This window comes from Dermacentor andersoni, chromosome 3 (assembly GCF_023375885.2).
Source record: "Dermacentor andersoni chromosome 3, qqDerAnde1_hic_scaffold, whole genome shotgun sequence".
Taxonomy (NCBI): domain Eukaryota; kingdom Metazoa; phylum Arthropoda; class Arachnida; order Ixodida; family Ixodidae; genus Dermacentor; species Dermacentor andersoni.
Genome location: NC_092816.1, coordinates 16,472,141 through 16,484,553, shown reverse-complemented (window position 1 = coordinate 16,484,553; position 12,413 = coordinate 16,472,141). Strand labels below are relative to the sequence as shown.

General features: G+C 49.0%; 1 protein-coding gene across 5 annotated transcripts in view; it reads right to left on the bottom strand.

Annotated features, from left to right (window-relative positions):
• Positions 1-6,606: 6,606 nt before the first annotated feature.
• LOC126520346 (solute carrier family 2, facilitated glucose transporter member 1-like) overlaps positions 6,607-12,413 on the bottom strand; it is a 92,049-nt gene continuing 86,242 nt past the window's right edge. For all 5 annotated transcript variants that reach the window (XM_050169306.3, XM_050169317.2, XM_050169320.3 and 2 more), the window contains exons 4-5: positions 11,309-11,824; positions 6,607-9,265 (exon numbers count right to left, since the gene is read on the bottom strand). In XM_050169306.3, coding sequence (XP_050025263.1) covers positions 9,122-9,265; positions 11,309-11,824 — 660 coding nt within the window. In that variant the 3' untranslated portion in view covers positions 6,607-9,121. The remainder of the gene's footprint in view (positions 9,266-11,308; positions 11,825-12,413) is intronic.

The window sequence follows — 12,413 nt, the reverse complement described above, 5'->3', positions numbered from 1 at the left end:
GGACTATGTTTTGCCAGTCACTAGACCCCCGAAAGCTATTTTCCCACATCTGGAGAACCATATATGGTCTGCGTTCCCTCCCTGAACAACGCTTCCCATTCAAAGCGCTGGCGCTCTTCCAGAGGCGACTGGATGCTGAAGTCGCAGAAGACTTTTGTGCAAGGGTCGCTGGCCAAGCAACTGGTCCAGGCTCTCCAGTCTCCAGTGACATCCCTGTTTCACGCGACTGCCGCATGGATCTTCCTTTCACAATGGAAGTGCTAGAAGCGGCTCTTGATCTATGCAGGTGTTCTTCATCCCCGGGGCCAGGTGGAATATCCTACCGCGCCTTGAACAACCTGAGTGAAGGCGCACGAAGAGAACTGTTACATCTTTACCACGTATCTTGGCAAGATGGCCTGGTTCCCGAAGGATGGAAGACAAGCCGCTTGGTCCCTCTCCTGAAGCAAGGCAAGTCCCCACTTAATGTCACCTCATACCGCCCAAAAGCGCTGACCAGCTGTGTGGGAAAGATATTGGAAAAGATGATCCTTGCCAGCTTGGAGTGGTACCTGGAACACTACAACATGTTACCAAATTGTATGGCTGGTTTTCGTCGAGATCGCTCATAAGTAGACTGCGTTGTTGATCTCCCTACGTATGTCCAGCATCAAAAGTCATGCAAAAGATTATCTGCAGCTTTGTTCTTGGATGTCAAGGGGGCATATGATAACGTATCTCACGAGGCTATCCTCGATGCTCTTGAGATGGTTGGCCTAGGTTGTCGAGTTTTCCAATGGATTTCTCATTGCCTTCTTATGAGATCACTCGTTGTGTGTACCGGCGATGGTCAAACCGCACGATTCTAAACCTACCGAGGTGTTCCACAGGGTGGTGTACTAAGCCCTACCCTGTTCTACCTCACACTCATTGGTCTCGTTGATCATCTGCCAGCAGCGATCAAGATATCAATGTACGCAGACGTCATATGTATATGGACGTTAGGTGTTACACGTCCTCAGATACGTGTAAAACTTCAAAAAGCTGCTACTCTGACAGGTATATACCCCCGCGACCAAGATCTTGAAATCTCGTCAGACAAATGTGCACTGATGGCATTCACTCGCAAACCAATGACACCCTACGCCATCTCATAAATGGCCACATAATTTCTTTTGAGAAGACTCACAGATTTCTTGGCATAATCATTGATAGAGATCGCTCATGGAGCTCACACGTGACCTACTTGAAACAGCGCCTGACAGCAATCTCCCAGCTTTTCAAGTTTCTGGGCGGAAAGACTTGGGGAATGTCAGCGCATACAATGTTGGAATTGTACAGGGCTCTTTTTATGGGCTTTTTGAGATACAGTTTGCCCGTACTGACCAACACTTGCCAGACAAATATTCGGGCTCTACAGGCTATTCAAGCTCGGGCTCTCAGGGTTTGTCTTGGTTTGCCAAAACGAACATTGACAGTAGCGACTATGGTATCGCGTAGGACCAACCCATACAAACACACATTGCCGTGTAAGTGCTGAGAGTGCACATTAGGCACTTTGCCTGTGCCCGTTCCCACCATCTGGCGACACTACCGCCAGAAAGGCCGCAGGCATCATTTTGTACTACGATTTCGGATTATTATACCTGCCTTCCATCAGGCTTCACCCCCGCAACTAAGCCATCGATTCCTCCATGGTGTTTGGCTGGACCTGCAGTGTACCTCACCGTACCAGGAATCAGGGAAATATCTGAGCGGTCATCACCTGCTCTTAAACAACTAACTCAGATCTTTTTGCACGAGAGGTACGCCGACCACGTACATATCTGTACTGATGGATCGGCAACTCTTCAGTGTTCTTCTGGAGCCGTGGTTTTCCCAGCGAAAGCCACCACCATCAGTTTCAAGATATATCACCCAACGACACCGATGGCTGCAGTCTTCGCGCTGCACTTCGTCTCGTCAGCCAAGAACAACCTCGAAGATGGTCAATATTCAGTGACTCGAAGGCAGCACTGCAGTTTTTGCTATCAGCCCTGCGGCGTGGACCACACGAACAATTGCTATTCGAGATTAGAGAAATAATCCATACCTTCACTGAAAAAGGACACCACGTGACATTTCAGTGGCTTTCAAGTCACTGCGGCGTCATAGGGAACGAACACGCCGATAACGCTGCTCGGTCGGCTCTTCAAGGCGACGAAGAGGAGCCGATACCATTATCAAGGACAGATGTCGCTAGAAACCATCGAGGGCTCAGCCGTGATATCACGTTCTCCTTGTGGAACGCAGGAAGTTTTGAAAACAACCGGCTGCACAACCTAGACTCCTCTCTACGCCTTTGCATTCCAGCTGGACTCTGCCGTCGCGAAGTTATCCTGCTTTGTCGAATGTGGCTAGGGGTGGCCTTCAACAAGTCTTTTGCTTTCCGAATCGGATAGGCCGACGACGCCTCATGTGATGACTGTGGTAACGAGGAGACTCTTCAACACCTTCTCTGTGACTGCCCTTGCTACAATTTACAGAGACGATCGCTTGCAATCGCGATAGCGCGCTTTGACCGAAGACCCCTAACAGAGTAATTTATTTTCAAATGCCGCCATCACAAGCCTCCGAAGCGGAGGGCGACGAGGGCACTGTTGCAGTTTTTAAAGGCAGCAGAATTGGACAAGCGGCTGTAGCCTGAACAGATGTTTATAGTGCTAAATGTGCTACTGTGCTGTGCGGTGACAGTATGCGGCGACAGTGAACGACTGTGATTTTATGTCTGTGCTCCTTTCTTTCTTTATCTCTACTTTGTTACCACCTTACCTGCCCATCCCCTCTCTCCCCAGCGTAGGGTAGCAAACCGGATCTTCCCCTCTGGTACCGGAACTCCCTGCCTTTCACCTTTCCTCTGTCTCTCTTTCGAATTCACCACCTCCAAAGAAAGCAAAGGCCGTCATTTCCACCGAAGAGGTGTTGTTGACTTTTTTTTTCGATCGCCAGGGGCCATTACTGATCAAATTTGCTAAACTTTGGTGAGGCTATCAATCGTTTCCGATATTGTGAGACGACGGATCGGCTGCGTGTCGCAATCAAGAACAAACGACGTGGAAAATTGACGAATGGGGTTACCTTGCTCCATGACAATGCCCGTGCCCACGTCGTTGATGTGGTTAACACAAAACTGGCAAGGTTCAAGAGGGAAACGCTGCAATATCCGCCATGCAACCCAGACCTGTCGCTTTGCGACTTCCACAACTTAGGGCAGTTGAAAAAACAGCTCACGGGAACCAGATTCATGTCAGACGATGACGTGAAGGAGTCAGTTACAGACTTTTTGAAGCAGTAACCCAAGATGATTTAGGAGATGGGAATCACGCGACTCGTTAGTCAGTGGGACAAATATCTCAATGCTCATGGAGACCACTTTTAAAGGACGTGCCGCATTTGTCATATATCCGCATTGGCTCGCTTTCATTCGGCTCGCCCTCGTATCTTTTGCAGAACTCCTGCTTTCTATATGTGCGCTCTGTTGCGACTATAATTTCGGTGCAATTACTCACAATACACAACCGGTGACAGCTCCTCCTGTGCAATACATTGAAACAAAGGACAGCGTCATTGAGATTTTTTCCTGGCCATTGCATATGTACAAAGTTTCATTCAAATATTTGTCCTCAACTTCTTCATTTCACGGCCTTTACATTTTTCGTATCAGCGGCATGCACTCCTTTGCTGGTTGCGAACTGATATAGTTCTAAAGTTCGTACGATATTTTCTTTACTTACTAAATAAACAAAACACATCGAAGCATTGATATCAGTTATTTCGGGCACACTTTTTGGGGCATACGAGTATATTCCTTCATGAAAAAATACTTATTTTACGTGTCTTGACAGTGCGTAGCGTTAAATAATTCGTTTGCAGCATCTTTGGCAATTTGAATGCAGTTATTATTTATGTATTTGATCCCTCGACAAATTCTATAAGGAGAAGCCCCCCCCCGAACAAAATTTCTGGCTACGCCCCTGCTGACAACCGTATACTAAGAAACGAAGCGTAAGAACACGCGATTATCATTCTTCTGCGACTGTATCTATAAGATTTGTACAGCGGACATCTTTCTCTAATGACTTCGTGTTCATGTGAAATATTTTATAGAACACGCGGTAAAGCAGGAGCTCCCATCCCCACCAGGGATGGTAACACAATACCGACGGTCAGCAAGATCCGAGTCCTGGGCATGACGATCGAAGCGCTCGGCAGGAACGGAGACACAGTCACCCGCATCACGGGAAAGACGGCCAACGCAACCAGACTGCTCAAGTGCGTTACCACCAAGAAGAGAGGCATGAAGGAGGAAAACTTCATCAGACTTATACACTCCTTCGTACTCTGCCACATAGTGTATGTGGCAGTCTTCCACAAGTGGATAAAAAGCGAAAAGAACAAGCTAGACATCCTGATCCGGAGGGCTTACAAGACAGCCATCGGTCTATCCGAAACTACCAACACGAAACGTCTCCTCCAGCTGGGCATACACAACACGCTCGACGAGATCGCCGAAGCGCAAAGAGCCGCTCAGTTGGAAAGACTGTCATCAACAAAGGCCGGCAGGAAGATCCTGTGCAATCTAGGCATCGGTTATCACGAACAGCAGGGACCAAAATGCCCCGTCCCTGACCACGTACGACGGAACGTGCGGGTTGACCGCTTGCCGATGCACATGCACCCGGAATTCAACGAAGGTATAAGACGCGCTAGAGCGAAAGCACTGACGGACCTGCACGCGGAAGACCGCGGCGCCAGATACGTGTATGCAGCCGAATATGCCGGCCGCAACGGCTTCGCGATCGCGGTGGTCGACTCCAGAGGCAACGTGTGGGCGACCGCCAGCACATCAAGCAAGCAAGTGGATGAAGCAGAAGAAATAGCCATCGCCCTGGCCATCGTAGACCGAGAATCCCACACGATCCTCAGCGACTCCAGACAGGCGGTGAGGAACTACGCCAAAGGAAGAATTGCCCCATCGGGGGCACGTATCCTGCTCAGACAGGCAGACCGCGACAAGAGGACTCGAATCAAGTGGTTCCCGGTGCACGCAAGACAAGCGTCGAACAAGAATGCCAATCGCAACGAAGCGGCACAGGCCCGAGCGCGAGGACTAACCGACCGCGCCCGAGGCAACGGCCGCCCGCTGTTGTTCAGCGCCAAAGACATGATGACCAGCTATAACGAACTGACCAAGGCATTTCGCCTGGCCCGAACACTTCTCCTGTCACCCTGCAAAGGCCGAGCAGGTCGCAGGCCGTGCTTTTCAGGCAACTACAAACGAGAACACTTCTAAGCCCGGCGCCATTGCATAGGATGTACCCAGAATCGCACCCCGATGACAAGTGCAGAGCGTGCCGCAGGGAGACGGCCACATTCGAGCACATGCTATGGAATTCTTCCAAACATCCAAGCGAAGCTAACTCAGGACGTATACCGCCGCAGCTCGAGGAAGCAACGCGGAGCGACGACCAAGAAAAACAACTCCAGGCCGTCCAGCAGGTCATCGAGGCGCTGGCTAAGCAGGAGCCTGGCGAGCCGGCAACGGCGAGCGCGGATCCTCGCAGAGCACCCGCCACAATGACGACGTAGGCCACGTCCGAAGCGCGCCGGCGCGCTTTACTACAGGCTCAATAAACGTTTTCCCAATCCAATCCAATATAGAACACGTGCTTTTCGATATTTCCTTAGAATGTGTCAGTGTTGAACTTTGATCCCATCGTTGAGACTTCAGCTGATGTTTGTATCCTGTTGAACAGTCACCCCTCTTCTATTGGTTAAGCTTTGTTTCAGTTAGCTTTAACTTAATGTATTATACCAAACGGCTTTGTTATTCCTTACCTTGTTCACGCTGAGGTTGGCACGCATAGGTCCCACTGATGCAGCATTGCAGCGTCGGGAAATTTCCTTTGATTTTCAGATTGCCGCTGCCACCGAAGTAATCATTCACTAAAAAAGCCGCTTTCCTTGCTCCGTTCAGACAAACGCACAGTGGTGGCGCCGTGCAAGCACAAAGGCTGTAAAATCTTGATTTTACCCTTTAATCTGCGTGATGGAGAACTCACCTTTCGTTCATGTTGGCGGCCAGCGAATACAGAGGACTGCAACGAGCCACCTTTGACAAATGTATAACATCCTATACCTCACCTTCGGCGGAGAGTTTGCCTCACTTGATGGCATTCAATTTTTAAATCACTATATTAGAGAAAAACTTACCATGTGCACCACGGTAAAAGGGGTCAATTGAAGTGCCGTACCTCAACGCAATGTTTCAGGTAAGGCGGTACTCTCGCACAGTCGCTAGTACTTCGTTAGCAGGAAAACAACGCTGTGTGCCGTCATGTTATCCTGCGACCTCTATATAATTTGCGTTCTAGACAGTCTACGTTCATCGTATGTTACTTGTAGTCACATCAGCTCTTGCTCCTTTTGGAGGACCAGTTGCCATGCGTACTTCATGAATGATTCGATTCGTAGGACAACGTTACTTAAGAAGCTGAATAATAAAAAAGCACCTTATTATGAATGACATCATCACGATCCCGTGATAAGGGCTGCGTGCAAATTCTCGCGCGAAGTGAAACAAATGGGTTTCGAGACAGTGCACAATCTGTTTATTACCGCAAAGTATGTACAACTATAGTGGTCACTCCTGTGGAACACGCACTGTGGCCTCCGCGGAGGGACACCTCTGCTGCTAAGCTCTCCTCATATTGTTAGCTGCCCTATATGCACAAAAATAAATGCCATCCTCTATGTACAAGGTAGCGGCGCCTAAAAGAGTGTCAAGATAAAATACATAGCTGCCGCTTGATTACCGGCAGGCTAACTGCACCGTCCAGCGGGAACTGCAGTCGCCCTGCATCGCATTCGGCCCGGCGGCGGGTGTAGGGTGACCCCGGGGCCACCGGCCCAATACACGTGGGCCATAGAGTTTCATGCAAAAGTTACAAGGCAGCGTGGCGCCGTAAAAGCTCAACCATCAAGGAAATATGTGTATATGACAGCTGTTCTCCATGTATCGATGGACCGTGAAACGCATACAGGAAAGAGGCAGACCTGTTCAAAAAGAGAATAGGCGGCACCAAGTAATTCGCAAAGTACCATCGCCCTGCCTTCTACATAAAAGCTTTGCACATGGCGAGTGTATGGACGGTACGGCGAAAATTGCAATGGCTTCATGCCTCGCAGATATCGATCATTTGACAACGGAAGCTATCAGGCTGCTTGACTGATTTGAATGACAGCGAAAGCAAAGGAGGTGCCGTCAAGTTGTTTAAGAAGTGCTCGGTGTGGAAAAAGAGTTCGGGCAATCGGTACCTCGTGAGCGGTAGAGAGCATTGAAGGGAACACTTTATAATGTTATCACGTCAGGTATCTTTGCTCCCCAAAAAAGTAACTTATTTTAATATGTATTTTAAGTGATTTATTCTGTACAATACTTCGAAAGATGGCGAATGATAGCCACTCAGTTTAACCACTGCCCTCGAAAAATTCGAGATGACAAAGTCTTGAAAAGACTATCACGAGAAGACACAATGCATGAGGGCGTTCAATACCCGCCTGATGCAGCACAACAAAAATTCACGAACTACCACTCATTCCCATGTTGGTTGAACCACCACACTGCCGACTCCTGCAGACTCAAGCACCACATTTTCCTCTTCCAATGTACGCATAAAACTCCATGGCAAGATCGACGCGACAGGGTCGGTGGGCACATTAACTACACATCACAGAAGCAGCCACGGGTCCCAGAATTTGCATTCCATGCATATTCTCGGGTCCTCAGCATCGCAAGCCTTCAAGTTATAGGGCGCAACACACTGCAAGACAATAAAATAAATAATCAGTTGCGAATTCCGCTTAGAAAGAGATGAATACGTGTGTTGTATCACTAAAATTAGAATAAAACGCGCGGGCGGACTCGACCCACCGCCACACACATTCGAACCAACTTGCTGTTCCACTGCCCTGTGTAACTGAACAGCCAGCTGCTTCTTGGTTTATAGGCTCGGAAGTGCTGTGGGTTCCTTGCGACCACTATCGTCGGTGTAGCAGCTTGTTGTGCTAGAGATGATTGGCACACGCACGAACCCCGGGGTCACCCTCGACTACGCGCAGCATTGAAGGAGGCCGGCAGGGAGCGCAGATGCCACTTTGCTCGCGCTGAGGAGACACGCAACATACAGTCGGAGGATGTGACTGAGCCTACGCGGGGAGGGTTTCTATTACTGTACCGCTCTATTGGGCAACGTTTTGTACAGGAGGAAGACCGCAGACGGGTGCAGCCAAGGCGGTTCCCTCTCACGCACAGACTGCTGCTGCTGCATACAGTGAGTAAGTAGCATCGGTCGCAGGTCGTCCAAGTATTATCACAAGTGCATGTCATCGGACCACTCTGTTATCTGACCAAAATCGATGGAAGTCGCCTATATATCATCATTCGCTCACACAGTGCACGTCATTTGCGAGCCGTGTGGGCCGAAACGTCCGCCCCGAGTTGCCACTGGTTGTGGTAGACGCCTTTGATCGCTTAAAAAAGCTCAGGGCGGACGTGCAGAGGTAAACCGACCAGATTGGGGTTGGGTTGCGAGGAGTGGGTGGGAAATTCTAAGAACTCCGGACGATATGCCACGCGGCCTATTACGAGCCTGCACCAGGTTTAAACGACACGCGCTTCCACAGACTTCCAGCGACTGTGGAGGCCGCACGCACTCTCCGAAAACCGACAGAGACACACAGGAGCCGAAGACAACACGACGACACAGGATATCAACGGGGCTTCGAACCCGTCTGCAGTCAAGCCGTACACACGGGTCTGAAGAGCTGACGGGTAAGACCGCTATAGGAGGTAAAACTATTTCGCTGAGAGTTCCAGAAGCACTGTGTGTGTGGTGGCGCCCTTATTTGCTGCCAGCGGGCGATGACGGCCTGATGATGCCTGGGGCTGAGCTCGGTGGTGGTGCCGCGGTATGCCCTACGGGTGGGTGGGGATGGGCCGGGCCGCAGTAAGCCGGTGGCGTCCGACTGCGGCGGTCCTCTCGTGGTGCCTCTGACCGCGCATCTGTCGGCCGCTATTGCGCAAGGGGGAGCCACCCGCAGCTCAGTGGTAGGCCCGCTGGCGGAACAGCGCGGCGATCTCTTCCACGCTCTTGTTCTTCGTCTCGGGCACCATGTAGTAGGTGAAGATCCAGAAGAACACCAGCAACGCCGTGAATATGAGGAACGTGAAGTGGTGGAGCACGCTCTGCAAGAGAAGAACACACGCGCAGCGAGGTCATTGCTTGTGGCGCCACAACATTTTTGTCATTTTTTGTGGCAATGCTCTTACACGACGTTCTACGGTTCTAAGTAAAAAAAAAATTCCAAAACGAAATTTCAGTTGCACATGAAGCTCCAGCCACTTGCCAAGAAGCAGTTCTCAAGGGGACACAGCCAGTTGAGTGGGTTGTAACATTGTTTTCTTTTGCCATCACTTCGTTTTCCCGAAACTGAAATAGAACTCAAGTGTTTCGATTCACGCATTGGATTCCTGGCCTTCGTTGGTTGAGAATGTCTCAGTTTAAGATTTTCGATTTGGCCAGTAACCAATTAAGACTTCAATCATGATACCATCGTCAAACTTTTGACTACAAGAAGCAGCGATTCTGAGTATCATTTGTCGAATTCATTGGTTTATCTCCCGGCTATGTCTTTCTGCGAACTCGACTGCAATGCGCAGTCACTGCACTTTCGCAAGGTTTATTTTTCTTATTACATTAAGCGAGCAACTAAATATAAGCAAAAGAGACAGTGAGAAGCACTGGTTGAAGAACAGATCTTGTTGAACTTCCTTTCTTTGCAGTTCATATCACAGTTTAACGTAGATACGACCACGTAAGTGCGAATGCTCACGGAGTAATATTTGTGCTGAAGGTGACGCGTGTTTCGTCCACTACAATATTCACTTAATGAGCAATTTAGCTACTGCTCTACAGTCATCATCATCATCAGCCTACTTTATGTCTACTGCTGGACGAAGGCCTCTCTCTCCCTGCGATCTCTAATTACCCCTGTCCTGTGCCAACCGATTCCAACTAGCGCCTGCGAATTTCTTAATTTCATCTCCCCACCTAATGCAATGCGCAGTCACTGCACTTTCGCAAGGTTTATTTTTCTTATGACTAAAGAGAACAACTACATATAAGCAAAAGAGACAGTGAGAAGCACTTTTCTACAGTAGCGAAACGTTATAGACATATCTGTTAATAAGTTGTAACTCATCAATGCAGTTCAATTTCCCATGTAACAGGGAAAGCTAGTACAGTCGGCTTGAAAAGCTGTTTTACACGTTGTAATTATTGTTAGGTTCACTTGTATTTAAAGATACCAGAAATGCAGGCATTACATCATCGGTCATTCCATAATGACGAACTGATAAATCAATTAAATGACGATGCGAGGTGAAATGAATTCATGCAACAATTGAGAAGTTCACTTCCACGCACTTATCTGTCGTTTTGCTATAGAACAAAACAGACATAGCACTTCCTGGATAGTCTGCGACAGGGCACCAAAAAAAGCAGCGCTATATATAGCAGAGCTGCTCCTTTTTCGGCACACAGAGTCCTTTTTCAACAAGATTGAAGAGCGGCGGGAGGTTCCGCATTTCCACACAATATCACCATGGGCATCATGCATCAAGATCAATAATAAAAAACAACGTTGAATTGCGCTTGTATGAAATAGAACAAATATATACCTGCAATCCACAGCATCGAAAATGTTTTACAAATAAATATTTAAGAAATCTTCAATTTCATAAGTACCGTCTGAGTCGTCAAGTCAAATTGTGAAGAGGACAATAACTGGCACGTGAGTTGTACCCGGAGCCAAATCTCTTCAAAGAGTACAGCCCTGAACGACGACCAGAATTCCCGGCTCCAACAGTGTTGCAGAATTATTTTGATTGATTGATTTAGTGAGTGACTGAGTGAGTGACTGAGTGAGTGACTGAGTGAGTGACTGAGTGACTGAGTGACTGAGTGAGTGACTGAGTGAGTGACTGAGTGACTGAGTGACTGAGTGAGTGAGTGAGTGAGTGAGTGAGTGAGTGAGTGAGTGAGTGAGTGAGTGAGTGAGTGAGTGAGTGAGTGAGTGAGTGAGTGAGTGAGTGAGTGAGTGAGTGAGTGAGCAGATGAGTTTGATTTATACAAACTTAATGCTCGACTATGTGAGGCTGTAGTTGGAAGGCTGCAGATTGAGTTTGATTGTTTGAGGTTTTCCTAGAAGCCTCGCAACGAGTGCTCACCGTTAATGGTAGAAAGGCGAGGCCCACAAGGAAGTTTGCGCTCCAGTTGACAGCCACGGCGATACTAGTGGCGAGCGGCCGCGCGCCCTGTCCGAAGAGCTCGCCCACCAGGAACCAGGGGATGGAGCCAGGACCCGTGGCAAACATGACCACGAACCCGATGACGGCCACAATGCTCACGTACGACAGCCACGGCACGCTTTCGCTCAGTGCCAGGCAGATCGTTAGAATGACCGTGATGATAGCCATGCCGCCGAGGCCGACCAGATGTAAGGTGCGGCGGCCCGCCCGTTCAATCAGCACCAGCGAAACGATGGTCATGAGCACATTAACGGCACCCATGCCCAGCGTGGCCTGCATCGCCACTTCCGGGCTGAGGCCTGCCGACCGGAAGATGTCGGTAGAAAAGAAAATGGCCGCGTTGATACCCGATAGCTGCTGGGACAGCATAACCATTACAGAGATAAGAAGAGGGATCCGTAGCGTCATGTTGTGCATCATCTCATACAGGGTGACCTGCGCAAAATAAAGAAGCAAAACAAAACGACACAGCAGATAAGAATAAATCATCCAGCCATTATCGTACTACTGATGGTGATAAACACAACGTGTACTCATGTTTACTGTAAACTAAAAGGAGAGGATCGAGGAAGGACCTCAGTAACAGCGACAACTGGGCCCGTGTTTTGCCAAGTTCCATTCCATTTTCTATTCCAATTATTAGTCACGCCGATTGGCCTATTCCAGCGATAACGACGGCGCTGAGGTACCAGAGCAGAGTCCAGGCTGATGTCGAAGCGCGAAAAGGAAGAAAAATAAAACAGAGCGTTAAGAGAGATGACCACTGAAAGAACTCGGAGATGTTGGAGTGTAGTTTAATGCGGGCTTCCACAACGGTTCCGAACACGCATACCTCAAGGAAGTTCAGATGACGGTTGTGTAGTCAGGCGGGCGTTCGTGAGAAGGTGCCTTGCTATGATACTGTCAACAGTTTTAGTCTCGAATATCTTGGGGCGTGTTACATCAAAGCTTGGCCAATGTGTCACACACCCATACCAAATGGCGCATGTCAGGTGGTGATGAACGTCTGCTAGTAACGCAATGA